Genomic DNA, 20,095 nt, shown 5'->3' on the forward strand with positions numbered 1-20,095 from the left:
ATTTACTCTTATATAGGGAGGAAAAATCCGTATTTGAATAAGCATTATATCGAGGTTACTGGTAAAAATCGTATTTTCACATCATCAGATTTTTTTTATTTTGAAGGGCTGGCATGTTCAGAGAATGAGACCTGGTCTACAATTGTTAAGGTAGTATGCGCCTCAAAAGTGAAAGATTTAAACTTTTGCCAAAACTTTCCTAAATGAATCTTTCGAACATATTCTTTCCAAATCAAGAATAAAAATCAGGGGTCATCATTGTTAAAAGTTAGTTTCAAGAGAAACAGATATTTGAAATCCAAAATGGCCGCCATCATCCCTGTACAAACTCGGGTTGGGGAATAAAATGATTGATTTTCAGAAAAACTTAAGAAAGTGAAAATTTTTATTACAAAAACTTTAAAGTGAGCCCATACAAGTGGTGGATCAGAAAAATATTGAAAAATTTGAGTGAGAATATCTGTCCTCTATCCCCAAATCACATTCAACATTAATTTTCTGCAGAGTAGAATTTGAAACTTTTGGACAGCTTGTAAACCATGTAGTGTGGACTGTAAGGGTATTCATACATGGGAATTTAAGGTAGATCCCATCTCTGGGACAAATATTCGGACTCTCAAACTTTTACATTGCTTTTCTGATCTACCGCTTGTGGGGGTTCATTTTGAAGCCCTAGGAGAAAATCTTTCACTTGCTTAGTTTTTCGAAAATCGAAAATTTTATTTTATTATAGAGTTAACACAGAGATGACAGCCAATTGGAATTTCAAATATCCATGTATCTTGGGTAATTTGTTTCTCTAGTACTAAAATTTGCACGGTAACCCATAGTTGTGATCTTGATTTTGAAAGAGTACGGTTAAGCAAAAGTTTAAGTCTTTCACTTTCGAGGCGCATGCTACCTTAAATAACAATTTTTCCAGGTCACTACTTAACGATGAAATATGCCCAATGCGCCTGTGGAATGATCTGTCACAAATTGTACATATGTATCCATCTTTAGGATAAGCATCACATAATCACAAAAAAAATTGTGTGTCTATATTTGTGTGGATTTTTCAATCTTTCGAGTTGACGACTGTGAATTGTGAAAAGTGTCAGTGTTGCAGCGACGATTTTTAAACCAGGGGACACTGTGTCCCGCCACTGTTTATTTTTGGGGACATTTTGTGTATTTTTGGGACAACATAAACATTAGCAATCACTGTTCCGATGGTATCCTGCATCTCTTGGGCAGTATGTCGGGAGGTGTAACTTGCATTCTGTCCGATCCCCAACTTATCCACCGTTTTGAACGCCTTGCAATTTCAGGATTTTCAAGAAGTGATCATATTTTCGTGTGGCAATGTCCTCCTTTGCCAACCTATAAACCGACTGCACTGCCGATATAATACCTTTATCATTTTCTGACAGAGCTCGATTGATGGCGATGTCGAAACTTCGACGCAAGGCGACTTCTTCAATTGATTGCAAGTGATCACTACCGCGCTTATGGCGGTCTATGTTAATGTACGGAAATGTTCACATCCAGACTGTTCAGTAAACGTATTTTGCTTGCCAGTTTCACGACAGATCTTTCAATGTATCTGTTTCTTTTCACTCTTGTATTCCAACCAGTTAGAATACTTTTCATTTTTCCTCCAACTCTGTTGAAACTTTCGTTCAGTGGTTTTCTTTTTCTTCGACTCCGGTGGATCGCACTGTGTCATGTGTTACAATCAGATCGCGTCGAGTGTGAGTCATCACCCTGGGCAACAGACGGTGTTTGATCGTCATTGCGATCGCGATTGGTTGACAAACTCCGAGTTAGACTCGTTAAAAATGATGTAATTCGCTTTTGATGTTCTGCCATATTGAACTTGCCTACTGAAATTAAATGCCGTTCAATTGTCGATGCATGGCAACAGAATGGAATTTTCCGCGAACGAAAAGAAAATGCATCAGTCGTCAATCAAATTTGAATCATTTTGCGACTTATTTGTTTCTAAAAACAAACGTCAAGCGGCCGGACTACGACTTAATTTACGGAAGTAATTGTAGCAGTATGCCGTATCTGCCGCTAATCAGAGCTCTGTCAGGCTACAAATGAAAGCACATTGTAATATCAAGTGACAGTTTTAATTAGCTCTGAAAGTACGTAAATAAAAGCCTCAAAAGAAACATGCAAAACAATGGTCGCCGTCAGTGTCAGATATTACTTGCAGACGACACCGCCACACAGTGGCTCAAAAGCGCGCCCGAGGTGACCCGCGAGACGCAAGAATGCGGGACAACGGGTCTCGTTTTGGGGACATTGTCGCAAGGGCGCGTCCTGGCGGCAACTGTGAAAAGTGTGAGTGTTTTGTCATTAGTTTTCACTTATTTATGAACATGAAATTGAATTTCTCTTGTGTTTTGCTCAAATCATATTCAAAACCACAAATGTAAAGAAATCCAACATAGGCACATGTCAATCGTCACAATTTTTATAAAGATATTTTATTAGAAACATGTTACAACAGACAAAATAAAGTATTTACAGTTTTATGATTAAGAAAATGCCTGGAACAGTTATAAATCCATTCATAAAAATCTTGTACACTAGATATAACTGATGCAGATGATACAATTTTTATAAGCCTCATGATTAAACTGTAGTAAGTTAGACGAGAGTGTTTGCTGCCTGTTTTTTTTGGTGGCAGCGGCAGATGGTAATAAATGAAAGATTCTATAAATGAGTTGGGAGTTTGGATTCATTTTATTTTAAGCCATCATTTTCATTTTCAGTATATTCTTGTTGTCCCTTGCTTCTGCCAAAATCAAAGAAGGCCCCCATGAACTTGGAGAGTCCACACACTACAACTTGCAAAAATGCTCATTGACAAACAAATGCGTGAAAAACAGACCTCCCCCCCCCCCCCCCCCCCAATATCTGTTTGATCTTGATGTTTCAGAGAAGTGAGGGAAACACAAAATGCAACTCATTCTGATTTCGAACTTTTGGCATGAATAATTGCAAACCACTCAATTAGCTATGACTTTTCAATGTTCTTTCCATCAATTTTTGTTTGTGACCTGTTTCTTATTCTACTCCCCACAATCGCGTCAAAATGCTCAGTCTTCAATACAACACAGCACACATGTACTACTATGTAAATTTACTAGTACATGTACGTAATATCACTGCAGTTTAAGTCAGGACTAGAATACAATTTGTCATCAGTATAATATTGCATTGTTGTACTCAATACACTGTGCTGGCAAATCTTATGACTTTGTACTTGAACACATTTTGGGGAGAAGAATAAGAAAGAATAGTTTCATGAAACAAACAAAATCGAAATATATCTAAAGTTCCTGTTACTGCAACTTTAATAGTAGCCATTACTACACAAAAATACATCAAAAACTTCAAAATGTTTTCCAAGCAGTAAAACACACCAATACTTCAGTACTTTAGTACAGCCTGTCAGACATATCTGCTTCTATGTGAACTTGGAAAAAAATTAACTGTGACGCTACTTTTTTGAGTACTTTAATATCACATGCTCTATAAATATCATTAGTTTTTCAGTAATATTGTTAAGGGGAGGTGACTGGAAAAGTTTATCCAAAACTAGTATTTGGTGTTTGGAACACACACATACTCTTGGGTTAAATCTCTTCTGATACTGGCAGTGAGAAAGTGTAAAAAGAACAAGATAGTTTGAACACAATTTCCATCCAGCCAACTCTGATTTAGGATGAGGGAGGCACGACCAAAACAATGAAAACTGGAAACGCTTTCACACCACATAAGTCAAACGCTTTCACACCAGAGTCAAATGCTCTCACGCCACAAAGTCAAACGCTTTCACACCGCAAAGTCAGACCAAAGACGACACTGACAGTAAACAAGCATAAATCTTGCCATTTGCTGAAATAACTTGACGGTGCACATTGGTGAAAGTATTGTGCAGATCTGGACATCCCATTGAGTACAAGTGAGGATTAATTTGTCAGAAATCCTTGACATGTCAAAGGTCAGACTGTGCATGACCTCTGTGATCTGGGGTCAATTCCTACTCAAGTATGAGAGAGGTACTCAGGATAATCAACAAAGTCTGTCAAAAGTTCTGTGGATTCTGTTTCCTTTTTCTCAAGTCTTTGACACAAGAAAGATCAAGCAGTTTTAAAAAATAAATAATTCAGGAACTTGATAAGAAATTATCTTAATGAAATCACTGAAAAGGAAACAGTGAATGCTATTCTGTGATATTGCCAGCATGAATTAATTTCGAAAAGACTGTATGTGGACAAAAATGGTATGCATTTGATTGATCAGATACTGCCAATATTTGCAACAGCTACAATAAATATCAAAGAACTGACACAGGATCATACTAGAATGGTTGCCAGGAAAGATCAGTTTCTACGAATCTTGTGTTGAATGCAGAAACTGGTAAATGCTCATTTCAACAAAAAACAAACAAACAAACAGATAGCATATTTTACAGAAAAAGTTAACTTTTCATGGAAAATGCACACAATACTGCAATATATTAAAAAATTTGCACAAAATAGACATTTCTTGACAACAGCACCACAATGTCCTGACTGTATTTTCTAAACCACAATGTGTTTCTGAGCTGTTGTTAATCATAATGCAGCACCGAATATTTCTGAAAAAAGTCCTAAAGTGGTTTGAGCTCACAAGCTCCAATCTGCGACCAGTGCAAAACTACAATATAGTACTTCCATTTTAATTTCAAACATGTGTAACATAAAGCATAGCACGCAGTCTTGTCGTACCTTTTCAACACAATAGTGTCTTCCACCCTACTATAGTTTTTCAATGCTTGGCTTGGACCACTGCATTGGGGAAATAGGGAGAGAGCATTTTCTCAGTTTGGCTGCCCACTTGCTGTAAAAACCTCTGGAGAAATCCAGACTAGACCATGGACACTTTTTTTGAGAGCTGTGGTATGGTCACACTTAGTTAGGGTTACACAGTCAGAAACTGGATACTACCACCAGCTGTGCAATCATACTGGATTTTGCTACCGCAGCAAGTACATGTGGTTAGGTCAAAGGTCAAATGGCTGTTGATTGAAACAGGCTGCAAATCACACAGAGGAGTGCGTATTGCAGGTTTCTTGAAATTTTGCGATTTTCTTCCATAGCAAAACAAATAAAAGCACGCCTAAAAGCATTTAAAAACTGTTAAATTACAATAATTAAATTTCTTTAAAAAATTCAAAGATTTCATCTTTGCTTTGTAGAGCCTTTTTTAACTTATTATAAATAAAGAAGTGTTCAGTTGGGGAGGGGGGATGAAATGTACATACGTCATGATGTTGTTTTGACGTTGATTTCTGGCACACAGCCATGGACCTTTTGAAATCTGCAGAGCACAGAGTCCTCATTCTTATAGGCAAATGTCAATGGTTTATCAAGGCAGATGGAATTGTCTCTGCCTGTATCCATGGCAACCTCCTCTGGCTGTGACCTGGTGGTGTCTTCATCCTTGACACCGTCGCAGTGGATGTAGTCACCGGCGTCCATGGAGGGCAGAAGTTGCATCTCTTCCATGGAACTGCAACAAAGCGAGATACATAACATTGAGTACATGTGGTCTTGGTAATAAAACTCTGCAATGATTTTCACGATGTCTTCCATCTGCTGTGGTGTTTCAGGACATTTTCAACGAGCAATTGGGATTAATTTATGGTGTGGGGCATTTATTACCGTACATGTTTGGATGTCTGCACACGACATCCAGGGATGTTGAGTTTCTACAGAATTCAAACTTTAACAACCGTTCTCACGAGATACAGAGTCAATTACCTGGAAACCCTGCAAACTTGAGCAATCCGTGTAAGGTACAGCTCAAACTGATGGAAGCAACGAATTTGTCTAGTGATACTTATCAAGGTAATCGCGCTGGAATATCACCTCATTTCCAGTTGTTTCAAATGGATTTGAACTTGGATGTATGAACTTATAATCACAGAGGGTAAAAATGAAATGTACATGGGCTGTCACGGAATTACAAACATGCACCCCTCGAGCCTTTTCTTCACATATGGATTCAACCTCAACCATAGAAATGCCAGGGGGTTTCACCAAAATGTGGGGGATGAAATTTATTTCAGACTTATATTTATGGCTTTGGAGTGCCGAAGGCAGTTTTATCATAACATCAAATGAAAACTAAGATTTTTTTGTGGGAACATTAAGGAGGCAGCAGTTTTCTTTATCAGCTTTAGCTCAACCAGGTTGACTTGATAAAACTTTTATGGAAGTCACATCATATAGTAAAAGTCAATGTCTCAGGAAAGAACGAAGTGCAGAAACCAGGGGTTGTTGAAGACAGCTGCTTTCCTGATATATTTCCCAGGCCAAGGGGCAACCTCAAGTGGGAAATGGTGACTCTACAGATACTGATGTTTTCTATGAAAACCATTTAAGGTGGTCGGAAAGGCTATTTTTGCACCAATTCTTTTCTCAGAGTTAATGTCAAGTTTCAAGTGTTAGAATCAAGATATTAGTTCAAATTTTCAGGATATCTCCCTTAGTTAATATTTTCTCCAAAGAATATAAAAATTGTATATTTGCAGCCATGATTTTGAAAGATGACACCAGTAAATATTAAAATTTAATTTTTCATATTTTTTTTTACATATTTGAGTTTAATAATAGTTGGATAGTATTAATATTACCAAATTAGTTATAAATATGTTGACACTATTTATTATAAGATTTGTACGGCAGGATTTGTAAATAAAATTTGTTTTCATGATTTTACATGGGTTTATATATCAAAAAATTATTAAAAATTCTTTACAATTTCAAAATGTGATTTTTCAAAAAGTACTTCAAATACAGAAAAATTGTGCCATACAAATCTTATCTGTAACCTTGTTAATAGGCTGTAAAAATTCCATGTCCATATCTTATTTCAAAGTTGGATTAAATTGGTATACAATTATGTAGGAAAACTGTTATTCTGTCAAAAATGTTGAAAACAAGCTATATTTGCACCCCTCTTTTGAAGTCACAGTGCAGTCTTTTTGGGTAATCTCACTTTTGACACCTCTTTGACACTCAAAGAATCTAAAAATGCATTCACAATAGCAGTCACTCACTCTGAATGCCAGCACCGCCTTGTCAAACTTTCCTGAAAAACAGCAAATAATGACTTTCCCTTTTCAAACATTTTATTAAAAGCTAGGGGACCTCTACCATAGTTAATACACTAAGGACTCCCCAACTTCTTCTTATTTGGTCAGTTTTTCAGAAGTTTTAACAGGCTATAACTCTACAATGCCTTTGTGCCCAAATGTCTTGTTTTTTTTTTCCACTGAGAATGTTGACTACTTTTATATTTTAATAGTTTTGTTGAAATTTATAACTGACGCTCTAGCCTTTCCAACCATTTAAGAGAGTCTGACCGGTACTTAATGTGAAAAGTGAACAAACACATGCATCTCACACGCACACACTACAATATTTTGTTTTTGGAATCTCCTGAATGTGAGAGTCAAACATCGGTACTTCAAGGGTGTTTTTTTATTTCCAAGTACAGTTACTACAAACAGGTCAAGAAGATATCCCGTAGATTTATCGCCCACTTTTAAATACCTACAGCTTTCGAAATGCGATATGGCAAAACAAATTTCTTTTATCCCGGAGAGGGGCTGAGCCACTTAACCTCCGTACCCTGAAATTCCCTTTGCGGAAGCCCAACTATTCCATTGAAAGCGAAGGGGTTGTATGGATGTACAGCAGCGAACATTGTTATGCAAGAAAGTGTGTTGAACTGCAAATCTCATGGTGAACCTTTAAGCCATTAGAAGTAAACAATATGTTTTAACACTGAAAATGGAGTGTTCGCCAATCCAGAGGATGTAGTGGACAAAATTGTGATTAACTTTGGCAGTTACTGGAGAAATAATACTACCACTGAACAGAGTTTTCTTCCTAAACCCGAGATTTCAAATGTAATCATTACATGGATGCAAATGTGTAGCAACTGTGTACTGAAAGGAGAATGTTGAAACTGGTATATCATTTCAAAGTTATGTTAGGGCGCCCAGGCCAACGTTCGCTGTGTGGTAGTTTTCACAACAACTTTAATTTCAAATGAGCTGAACTAGGGCAAAGGATTGATGAATTTCCACGGACTTCCGGTCTTTTTTGGCAACTTTTCCTGACATGATGCGCTATTCTGGCATCCTTCCCATTTGTTTTCTGGGAGGCAGCATCGGCTGAGAAGAAACTAGGGCAAAGTCATCTCTTAATGTTACATCTGATTTGAATCTGATGATGATCAACTTGGTGATGTACCTCGCTTTTGGCACCTACATTGTTATTGACATAAAAGTTGTCATATTTCGCCACAGATAAACATTCTTTTGTACAGAGATCAACGCCTCTTCCACTCTTTTTGTTATCCCAGGACAATACAGCTTATAATCAACAGACAAACTTTAGCAAACCTATCCCCCCAAAAAATCAAACTATCTCCTATAACTGATCTGTACAATAGCAATCAACAGTTTAAACTATAGATATTTTACTTTAAATATTAACATTAACAAGATGTTGATAGCTTGTATGAACTTGAACTTCTCATATTCAACAAAATTACGCCAAAATTTAATTCGGTCAAAAAAAGAGTAAATTAATTCTTGAAATTTGTTTGCAATGAAACATTCTATGTGACAGAAGAATGAACAACATTATACCTGTTGCAGGAGTCTTCATCTCCAGAGGGCGCTCTATATATCTGATTTTCATGGATTGTTGGTAAGCCTGTGATGCACTGGGCACTGAACTGCAGCTGCTTGGCCGTGCGAGCAGAGATTATCCACCTGAGTTTGCTCCTCGGCATCTTGCTCTTTGGTGATGAGTAGAGTTCAAGAAACTCGCAAACTAGCGTCCTGCACTGCAGCAGCTCACAGTCTGTGATCTGTTGAAGAAAGAGCACTTTTATCATTAAAGCTCCAGTGGCTGTAACTTTTGGTAATTTATCACTATTGTCTTTTTTTTAATGTCAAATACACTTTCTTGTTCTGCTCCCAAAAGTACCGGTATGTTGAAATACACAGAATGCAGATTGTCAACACAGCCTCTGAGCATTTTATGGCATTTCAAACAGTTTACAGTAGCATGTATGATAGCACTAAATGCATCAGGATAAGAGCACTCAGTTTCAGCATTGGACAAAATTATCGGAAAAAATGAATACATTTACTGTTAATGAAAACATACTGACACAAAATGTCTAATGGTGACAGCATAAAATCATTGGGGTCTGGATAAAAACCACTTGAATTTCTAGCAGAATTTCCACAAAAATCATTTGCATGAATCTGAGAGGGTTGGTTGATGTGTGTACTTGATACAATAAAACACCAAATTGTACTGGCTCCTCTGCAAACATTTTGATTTGCGATGTTATTTACCTCTGTGAGCAGTTGGAGCGACAGGGTGGCCCTCATCCAACTGACCGAGCTGTTGTACTCTGTGGTGTACGCCGCTATCTCACAACTCAACAAGGACAGCGCCAACGTGGAAGCCTGCCAAGTCGGAAAAAACACCCAAAGCAGTTAATCAGCGCCAGCGAAAGCTAACATTCCAATATCAAATCTCTCAGTGTCTCCGTTCTGTTTCCTGTTTTTGAGAGGACACCTAATGACTGATTCTGACCTGGACTTGACCCTTAGAACTTTGACCTCAGGACTGATTCACTACATGTATGACAGACTAAAGTCCTAAAGGGCCAAATGCATAAATTTCATTTAAAACTCCAGTAAACAAAGTCAACTTTATTGGGAAAAGGTGACTGACCCCTGCCAGAGTTTATGCTGTGGTTTTAACCCAGTCAGGACAGAAAGCTTTGAATTCAATCATTCTGAAGATTTCTCAAATGATAACCTTTATTGTAAAAGCCAAGTTTTTCACATGGACCCTGCTAGGCCATGCAATATGATCATATACAGATTACTAACATTCATCTCCATATCACAACTTTTCCAGTTATCCTTCAAGAGATAGAGAGACACAGGTGGAAACGGGACTTCCTATGTTTCCTCAGTGAGTGCTATTACTGGATCCTGTTGTTCATGATTTTGGGAAAACGTGTTAACACACATTGCCTGAACAACTTAAAAGTTTTCAAAATCAACAAATGATATGACAGTGAATATTAATGCTATTGCATGACATACTTTTCATCTGCTAGCAACATTTCAAATATATGTTTACCACTAGGGAGAAATCTGCCTGTTGAACCTTTAATTTTGCTCCGTTTTTGTGAGCTATAGAGGAAGAGCTATAAATTTATAGAATCACTTATAGGATATGCAAATATTCATGTAACTGATACTTGAATGAGCTTGAGAGAACATTACTGACATGTCAGATCATGACCTGACTAGACCTCAATTTACAAAAGTATTCTTGAAAGTAAACAGAGAGGGCGCTGTTGTACATCAGGCCAACATGCAATCTGGTACATTGCGATGGAGTACTAATAGCACTACAGATGCTACACATTTTCAATATGGTATAATTCATCCAAGAATTTTCATGTTTTATGCAATCTAGATCTGTTGGTAAATCAATGTCAAAGCTGACTAACACTATTTCAGTAAACAAAAGATCTATGTCTTTTTTATGTACCTTGAAAATGGTGAAAGCCTTGTGGCAGACGCAAGCTTCCAGCTTCCAAGTCAGTGACTGGAATCTGAGATCTCCATCTTTGATAGGTAAGTAGCCGTGTGCCAGGGCCAATGTGTAGAACATATGCAGGAATGTCAAAGGTGTCGGAGCATCCAGGTTCCAGTTCAGTTTTTCCAGGATGATGCGCTGCATTCTGTGGAGGTCACTGACTGTGCATCCAGCCTGGCTGATACGGATAAGGTCAGAGGTGGGCACTACGTCCTGCAAATGGTCAGGAAAGGTTGCATTGATGAATATGGAGATGAAAGGGGCATTATCTGTAACTTTTGGTTATATCTTCATTATTTCTGTTCTATAACTTGTAGATTTTCTTATTTTCTCATTTAAATGCAAAGTAACCCCCCCCCCCGTTAACATAACATGTTGTGTACAGAAATGCGACGTTGTTGTTGATAAATGAACACTAGCTTCAACTACTGTGTTATTCAGTTGTCAACAATAACATTTGACACTTACATGTAGAACAAGCTATGTTGAATAAATTTAACATCAAGTCATTTCGATATAATTTGAATTTTTGCAAACAAAACAGAAACATTTTACGATGAATATAAAAGTAATAGCTCAATAAAACTTAATAATGACACAGGATTGCGTTTCACGTCCCAAACCAGAAATTCCTTGTTCAAATTCGGGTCAAGGTCAGGGAATATGGGTCATCTCTGACTGTGCAACTAATTATTCCAAGTCACTGGAGCGCCGCTGAAAACTACGCTGTGTGTACACAGACATGAACACAAGAAACCTAAGGGCACACTTTTTGATGGCTACATAGTGTTTACATTACCTGCTCCCTGACAGTGCTTTTCATCGCTATGTGGTAACAGCTTACGCTGACACAGGCCATATGGTGAGGTCTTGCCTAGAAGCAGATGACATTGAAAAATATCTTAAATACCTTCACTGTTCTCAGACCCATCAAAAGTCCTCCATGTTTATTCATTGTGTAAATACAGTGTACTGTACAAAAGCTCATGTGATAATTGCTATTTCTATCCCAGTGCAAGAAGCAAGGTAGATTAGTATTCATTATGCAAATCATATTAATGAGCATTGTATTTCTATTAAAATTTTATGCAAATGATTGTTTGTCAATGTGGATGTTGGCATATCTTGCATTTGGCACTGTAGTATTTCTTCCATAGTTTATAAAAATATTCTATGTAAGAATGTTTACATCTATGTACAGCATCTCGAGGAATTTTGGAAATTTACTACTGTTTTCAGACTTGGATTTTAGAAAGCATTCTACAAAAATATTGCTCCTCTCTCACACAAAGTCTCCTTGATCTGTACCAAAGGACTATTTTTTCTATTCAAAATGTTTATGCCGTATTCCATATTTGTTTACAATTGAAATTTGTATAATTTTTATCAGACATTGTTTTACCACAGAATGTTCTCAACATACTAAAACTTGTGGAATTCCAAAATTAGATCACTGTTTAAAAAACAGGGGTAAGACTATACTGTACACATAAAAAGAACTGCAATATTTGAATACAAGTAATGACCAATTTGAGAAGCACAAGTGTTAATTTGCTTCATTATACATTCCAAATGTGACTACTTCACTTACGGTGTACCATGTTTCCTTCCTTTTGTTTCATGAATTAGTATAGCTTGGTAAATATGTTTCAAATTTTGATAAAAGAATGTTATCTGCTGCTTTAAAATATAATGTGCACTTGTCGGAGTGTACTCTGTGCATGCAATGTGAAAGACTAGGTATCCAATCCTGCATTCCAAACATATGAAACTAATCAAGTTCATAAATTTATGTCTACAAATCTACAAAGGAGAATTGCTTGACTCCATGATGAAGCAATGTATACCATACAGGGCTGAGTGTGTATGAAATCGTACTGAATCATGGGTAATGCCAAAGTATCATGGGTCATTCTTGACGAAATCAGCAGCTCAGTTCATGTAAAGTGGGTGACTTGTGGAGATCTGCATTGCATATCAGACGGAAGATTACAACAAGGCCCAAAGTGTTTTGTGATAAAATCGATAGAGCTTTCAAGGCCTTCTGAGGCCATTTGAATCATAAAGCTGACCATTGTCCAGAGATGCAAATGAGGCAAAAATGAATAAATGGCAATATCATATCAATCATATTTTAAGGCCAAATTCACACTGTAACAATCAACGTTTTCATTCTTTTAATACATTCGCCGAGAAGAGTTTCTCCGAAAAACTGCCATATGCCAAGTTTTTTTGCACAATACAGAATTGTCCTTGGTGTGCTGATTAGAACCCTGGGAATTATGCAAATTGGCTCCATCAGTTTAAACATTTTTACTGCAATCAACGATAAATTGCGACATAAATATATTTTGAAAAATATGACCTCTAATTGAGTTATTTAAATGACGAGCATCTGCAAGATTTGGCTTCCATTCCAATACACCAATTCGCATTTCACTCCAGCTAGCAAAACTTTTAACCAACTGGAGCTATTGATATTGACAAAATGTACAAATTTACCATAAGTGAAATGTTGCAAGTTTATTCTGTAAAGCCTAATTTTACAAGATAATGGTTCTGGAATGATCATTATCTGTGATTCAATATGGAATTGAGACATAAGAAAATGATTTTCGTCTATGACAGATGACGTGAAGAATTGAAATTTACAATGCAGGTCAGGCAGTCAAAGGTGACTTAACTGCCAAAGGGGAAAAGCATATGAAACAAATATTCTGTTTGTAAAAAATGAGTAAATTTCACTCAGTCAGAAATGTACCACGAAATGAAATTGACACTGGGTTATCGTTATGGCAACTGAAACCAGCAATGTTGGATTACCTTGACAACGGAGAGAAATCGATCCATGATACTGACAGCTAGCATGAATGTTTCTGATGGGTGCCTGTAGAAACGATTCAACACTTGCAAGTTGCACGCACTGTTGCTTCGCATCTCCGGGGTAACAATGTTATTTTTTTCCTGGAATGGAAAAAAGAAACCATGGCATTAGGATTGCTTGAGATGTTCAAAGTGTTCTACTTTATAAACAGTGGCAGACGATGACAGTAGTCTGATGAAGCAGTTTGAAAAAAGAAATCTTTTAGGTTGGGCCATGGTGAATACTCATCTGAAGAACTTCACTAACCCTACATTCCTTCCAAATTTCCGAAAACCTGGTTGTTTTCCGGGGCATAATTGGAAAAACATGGTGACAGCATTTAACAAAGGATGTGTGCCATAACTTCTAATGTTGCTTCAACAATGTTTAGAGTCATACCTATATGCTTTTTCCTTCATGAGAAAAATAATTAGATAAAAAAATAACTCAATAGTTACTGTTGCGGAATACATGTCAGAGCAATTTGCGAATTTGTCATAGCATGAAAACACTTCATTCAATGACATCATTTTCACTTCAGTACAGCTACATATCGTAAATCATCACACACCATTGAAATAGTCATGGAAAATAGTGTGAGGGCAGACGGCTCTGAGGGCCAAAGTCTTAAAATAAATCATCTCTACAAAACAAATCTCTTCTCTAAACAAAAGAAATAACAGCGTGAACATATAAAGACTTAGTCCCCTGCGGGTGATGAATTTTGAAAGTTGTATCACAAAAAAGTCATCTAATTTATTGTTGAATCGACAAGGTTATTTGTAATAAACCCTGAAAGCTTTTATTGTTAATTTTATTACTCAATCGTCCTTTCCCTAAAGTCTATTTGAAGAAGTGACAGTGTTGCATGTCAGCAAAAAAACGGGGAAAAATATTTTCTTGTTGACAGTTCCACTTAGATTTGAAAAGCTGGATAGTATCTGTAGAGGCTTAAAGTCAGTATGTGTTAATTTACCAGGGATTTTTTTTTTGAGGGGGGGGGGGGAATTTTTATGAAGTACCATGATACATTAAAGAGTAGTAATGATCACAATTTTATTTGTACATATTTTATTCATTACAATCTTTCTAGGGTTTATGCTGAAATAAATGTAATGACATCATTAAAATAATTTCATTCCTTTGTGCGGTGTATTTGATATAAATTATAAAAGCTATTTGAGATGTGACAGTTTCATTACTGCTATTTCATTGAATAATCATGATATTGTGTGGCTGGTGGGAATAATTACATTCATTATTAAAAACGTGAATTCAGAGTTCCTCATAATTTCAATTGCAAACTTTTCTTTCTCTGTGTGACCTTTCTCTCAACAAAGAAAAGTGACAAGGTGATGAGAAAGAAAAACCTTAGTTTATACCTTGTAAGGTAAGTCAATTTTGCTACTTTTTTTATGCAGAGCTAAAAGCAGAATAATGCATATTATTTAATTATGCAGTCAGTTGGTGCAACATATTTTCACACAATCAGGAGTCCTTCAGGCAAGTTCAGAGGAGAGAAAAATACCCATTTTGTTTTCATGAGTCTATGTTCAGAGACAGTGTGCCCTGCGACTTACTATACTTTTTGAACTCTCTGCGTAAAATGGGCAGTTAATCTCATGTACAGTAGTACATGTAGGGAATTTGCATCAGTGTGTGGTGTGTCATTTTAACCTATCAGCAGAGGGCAGGCTGTGTGGACGCCCAGCCTCCACGTAATTATGCCTATGAAGGCATATCATGAGTTATATATAAGTGATAAGTGATACTATTGTATGTTTTGCCTTTCATGTCTTCATGGATGTGTGCAATTTTTAATGTATATATTGTAAATTTTAATGATTTCTCGACACTGTGTGAGAAGAGCCATTGGCTCAACAGTTTATCGAGGTTAAATAAAGTCTAAATATGAAAAAAATGTGATACAACTTTTCCAGAGGTGTAATTGATGGAATTGCCAGTCCGATAGTTCATTGTAGCCAGTAACAACAACAATGGTTAAAAAAAATCAATACAAATCAGTACACTTCATGAAAAATTCATAACTGCAGTTATCAAAAGACTGAATTAGTCAATGAGTGACCAGACGATAGTTAATCAATCAATACTGATAATAATGTATTTCAAGTTAATATTTAAAACAAAAGTAACATTTTGAGGACAGTTCCCAGGTTCTGCCTCCATGACTGAACAAAGCCTTTTTGAAGGATATCTGGAACAATGGATGTAGCACTAACAATCACAATGGATAATTTAATGGTCTTCTGGCCATGTGTCAAAATAATTATGGAGGTCTGATTTGATGGGGACAGATAGGTGGTGATACCGCCGTATAGGATCGTACAATGTTTTTTCCCCAAAATACGAATCAGTCACTCAACTTAATGTATTAACAGCAAAAAGTGATGGCAGACATGCCAGCGTTGTCAGCTCAAGTGGTCCCACATCTATATTGATTATGAACTAGCCGGATGCACAACTCTAACATGCAGAAACTTGTGAAAAATGTGTGGGAGAAACTTTCTGAAGATTGCATTTACTCCAGGAACATGCAAATCCACAACCCGTAGTGTTCACCTCACACTAGAATAAAGACAGCATAGGATTGTATTATGGAATTTCAGACAAAACATTTCAAATAGAAAGTAACATCAACGCGTTAACGTTGTTGAAACTGACTTTATTTCACACGATCACTTGCACCAAGTCTTAACTGCTGTCTTTACTAAAAAGAAGGTAAAAAGGTCTAATTTGACTATCAAAGAAAGGTCAAGTGTCATTGGATCTGGAAAATGAAGTTTAGATGAGCTTTTGGTACAGTTACCACAGAAAATTACGGCTGTTGATATTTCATCAGTACAATTCATTTTTGATTTTCTATCTGAGATTTTATTTGTTAATGTTCATTAGTAATTTGTACAGGCTGTTTGCACCTATTGATGTCAATGATGATTTTTACAGGAAGACATTAGTGTGGTCATTTAACAGAGTCAAAGTTCAAAATGAGAGTAACTTAAGAATGATCAATACTTTCAAAATTATCTTCAGCCTCCAGACCTCTTCAGCCTCCAGACCAAAGACCAATTTCAAATTGATACAGATAGTAAATAGTATTTTCCCTGATAAATGATGACGACTTTCACCCTGCCACCAATCTATGAATTTGACCTGTTTGTGACAGTGACATGATGTTGAACCAAAACTTTTTATGGTTGAGAGGGGTACATAGACCCCACACCAAGTCAAGATCACTTGCAGCCTGTGTGACAGCCTTTACACCAACAAGTAACCACTTTTGAACGATCAAGTTTATTAATACTGGCCCAATGTGATCTCAAGGCTTTCATTTCATTTGATACACATCAGAAACATCAATGTACAAAAAAATCTGTTGAGTTGTTCACAAAGAATGATGGTGGACAACACTGGCACTTATGGGCTGGGTAGTCTGCTTGATCTATTGATCATATCTCAATATATTGATGTAGTTGCAGTAGAGGGCAGAGAAATGAATATGCTATCAATAGATTGAGCAGACGATCGACTGATCGATCAAGCAGACTACCCAGCCCACAAGTGCCTGTGTGGACAAACTATTGGGTTAGTTAGAAATAAATGCTGTAAAATCATTAATTTTCACCATGATATCTAAAACATTTCCTTGGGGATTTAAAATCACTTATTTGTTAGCAAAAAACCCCACATTTATTGTAATGTATCATGCTCAGGGAGATACAATTCAATTGAAATAGCCAAATCAAAGCAAGCACTTTTACGGTTATATCATGGAGGTAGTAGCAAAGACTGCACCAGTGCTATATCCATGAATATACACACATACCTGCAGATTAAAATACAGAAGAAGCATAGGGGTTCACTCCCTCCCACTGATTCTATATTCATCTAAAATGCAAATTCCAACATATGTATCAAGCAGTAATAGGTGAATCATGACAGTGCACAATATGCATTTATTTACTGATTTTTCTAAATTTGTTCAGAACTTTGTTTTTTTGTGTCATATTGAATAAAGATTCAGTGTTCATAGTTTTTCATATGATAGTTGACCTCTTTTGTTTGTGTACTTTCTTTTTATCGTCTTGAACTTGCCTTTGAAGGAAACAACACTGCCGATGGCAACACCAATTTAAGTATTATTGTTTTTACATTTTGCAGGGAAAAAAGAATGTTACATGTACAAAAGCAGTTTTAGATCATATTTATGAATTTTGTCCAAAACCAAACCTGCACAGTAAGCATTGTTTCTGCATTGAGAAAAATACATGTAAAATTTTGGTTCTTTCACTATATTTACAGGAAAGTAAACAAAAAAACAAACAAACAGTACAGGAGTGTTACCAGCACTGATTGTTTAGAGCTTTGGTTTTATTTTCTTTGGCTAAAATACTAATTCAAATATGACAGAAATGAAAATTCTACTGGACAGATATAAGGGCACTATGGCCAAGTGTCATATATGCAGTACGGTCCCTCTATTTGTTGACAAAATTTAGTGTGACAATCACACCCAAGCAGCGGCAAAATGGTATCCATCTACTCACCTTATTCATGTTATGCGGGCCATTTAACCGTTGACTGTGACCACTTTCCTTCTCCAAGGCACTCTGGAGAGAAGTCAATAAATTGGTCATCTGTTCTCGATATTCGCTGACCGTCGGTTGGGCCATCTGTACAGTTGAAAATTTTAAAACGAAACGAAAGAAGTTATATGCACCAGTCCATGTCGCCGCATTTGTGTTGCCATTCAAGAGAACAATAAAACCCTGAAGGCGGAACATATCGGACCGCGGACGAGATGTACCGATGAATGTACAGAACAATACGCGGTCTGCGATCTCTTGGTAACGGCTCTAAAGGTTACTGTAACTGTGACGGCTGCGCGGTACACATGGTGCCTGCGTGATTACTACGTGAATATACAACGTCGCTTGTTTACCCAAAGCCATTGGCATTACGCAACGATCGCAACTGAAAGGGGAAATCAACGCTTTGACAAATATCCTATCTTTGCATATCTAAAGGTCGCTCAAGTATGTATTCTTCCTGAACAAAGAAAATTAAGTTTCGTGTTAATTTTACGCGTGCCAAAAATAAATTTAGCACGTAGTCAACCTGACAACCTGGCTGTTAACATGTAAATGTTGGAGTTCTACCCTTTCATAAAAATACAATATATGGAAATGATGTTAATAAGACATATATATTGACAAGGCCTAAAAGATTATGCCTAAATCACACAACACTATCTGAAAATACATGGCGACAATGAAAGACCGATATTCTTGCGCTTGCGATGTGACAACTCTGTGACTCCGAGTGTACAATAAAACGTATAATTTTACAAATTACATGTAAAATATTGTAAAAGTTAACAAAGCCTGACCGACAATGTCAAGATTTAAACTGCTATTTGTCTATGTCTATGATCAGCCCGGCCGACAATATGCATTTTTTATAATCAGCTGAACCAGAAAAATATGATATTGACATACCGTGTTAATCATGTCTTAGAAATCTTACCTTTGAATGTGGCAGAGGGAATGGAACAACGGAACTGTCTCACAATGCCACTAGTACAGAAATCGATTTTTTGAAGCTAGGTCACTTTCACCACCGTTGTGAAACTGAAAGATAATTTTTGCTGTTAAAAATGAAAAAAGTAATCACTCCATTCTTGTAGCTTTCAAATCTGTGTAGATAAGAACGTGGTCATAAGTATCACTCAGATCGAGATCAAGTGCAAAGGTTCTGTTACATGACAATATCAGTTATCATATCACTATCAGCCGGCAGCCCTGGCCCCTTTCCGTTCACCTTTGTCCGTAGTTTGGACAGCTGATCGGCTGTAGACCTGAAGACTCACAAATAGAGGCGACAGAAAGTGTGCGAAATCAAACTCAAATCAAATCATTGTCAGATAAAGCGAAAAATAGTCGCCTGTTGTCGCTAACTTTACCAAAATTACTATCAACGAAGGTAATTATAAACTTACCATACCAAGCGTAGCTCATCATGCTAAATTGACATTGTTTACTAGACGAGTCTGAGGACACCAGCTGGTAACCAAAATACCGTTTGGACTTGGCGCTTTTTTTATGAATTTGTGATTGGAGGACAGGTCACTACATACTGACATATGTTAATTTGCCAGCTTGATTTTGATTGGTTAAAATTGGAAACGTAATTGATCTATTTTTATTTTCGCCAGGGTCAAGTCGCCGGTTCTTATCGACATTGCACAGGTTTGCGAAGCGATAGTTCCACTAATAGATGCAGTTATGAGTAATCAATTGAAACACCTACATGTTACGATAAAATGCACCAATTTTGCGAGACGAAGATTAGAAAAGCACCTTTGTTTAATTTTGTCACTATGAATAAACACTGTCATCGCCGACTCTATATTGCACGTAGGTATCTGCATTCTCATTGGTTCCCATCTAAAAATATTTACATATATCGAAAGTTTAATATAAATGCGCCAGAACCAACATATATTTTACTATATCTAACA

The 20,095-nt window shown here is 36.8% G+C and overlaps 1 protein-coding gene across 2 annotated transcripts; it reads right to left on the reverse strand.

The window, feature by feature from the left end:
• Positions 1-3,332: 3,332 nt before the first annotated feature.
• LOC139130959 (cyclin-G1-like) lies at positions 3,333-19,684 on the reverse strand. 2 transcript variants are annotated; one of them, XM_070696816.1, is made up of 9 exons: positions 19,574-19,684; positions 19,102-19,205; positions 18,123-18,248; positions 13,518-13,658; positions 11,494-11,568; positions 10,647-10,907; positions 9,428-9,541; positions 8,708-8,931; positions 3,333-5,553 (listed from the first exon to the last, which is right to left on the reverse strand). In XM_070696816.1, exons 3-9 carry the CDS (start codon positions 18,246-18,248, stop codon positions 5,307-5,309), a joined length of 1,188 nt encoding a protein of 395 aa, XP_070552917.1. In that variant the 5' UTR covers positions 19,102-19,205; positions 19,574-19,684; the 3' UTR covers positions 3,333-5,306. The 2 variants fall into 2 exon arrangements, with proteins under 2 accessions (XP_070552917.1, XP_070552915.1); XM_070696814.1 differs by lacking the exons at positions 19,102-19,205; positions 19,574-19,684 and having other exon boundaries at positions 18,123-18,463.
• Positions 19,685-20,095: the final 411 nt, after the last annotated feature.

This window comes from Ptychodera flava, chromosome 4 (genome assembly GCF_041260155.1).
Source record: "Ptychodera flava strain L36383 chromosome 4, AS_Pfla_20210202, whole genome shotgun sequence".
Classification (NCBI taxonomy): Eukaryota; Metazoa; Hemichordata; class Enteropneusta; family Ptychoderidae; genus Ptychodera; species Ptychodera flava.

Coding starts and splice junctions, on each gene's coding strand:
- LOC139130959 (XM_070696814.1), bottom strand. CDS start 18,359: ATGTTCCGCCTTCAGGGTTTTATTGTTCTCTTGAATGGCAACACAAAT. Junction 10,908..11,493: donor AAAGCACTGTCAGGGAGCAG/GTAATGTAAACA, acceptor GACCATTTGCAG/GACGTAGTGCCCACCTCTGA. Junction 9,542..10,646: donor AGGCTTTCACCATTTTCAAG/GTACATAAAAAA, acceptor CCGACTTGGCAG/GCTTCCACGTTGGCGCTGTC.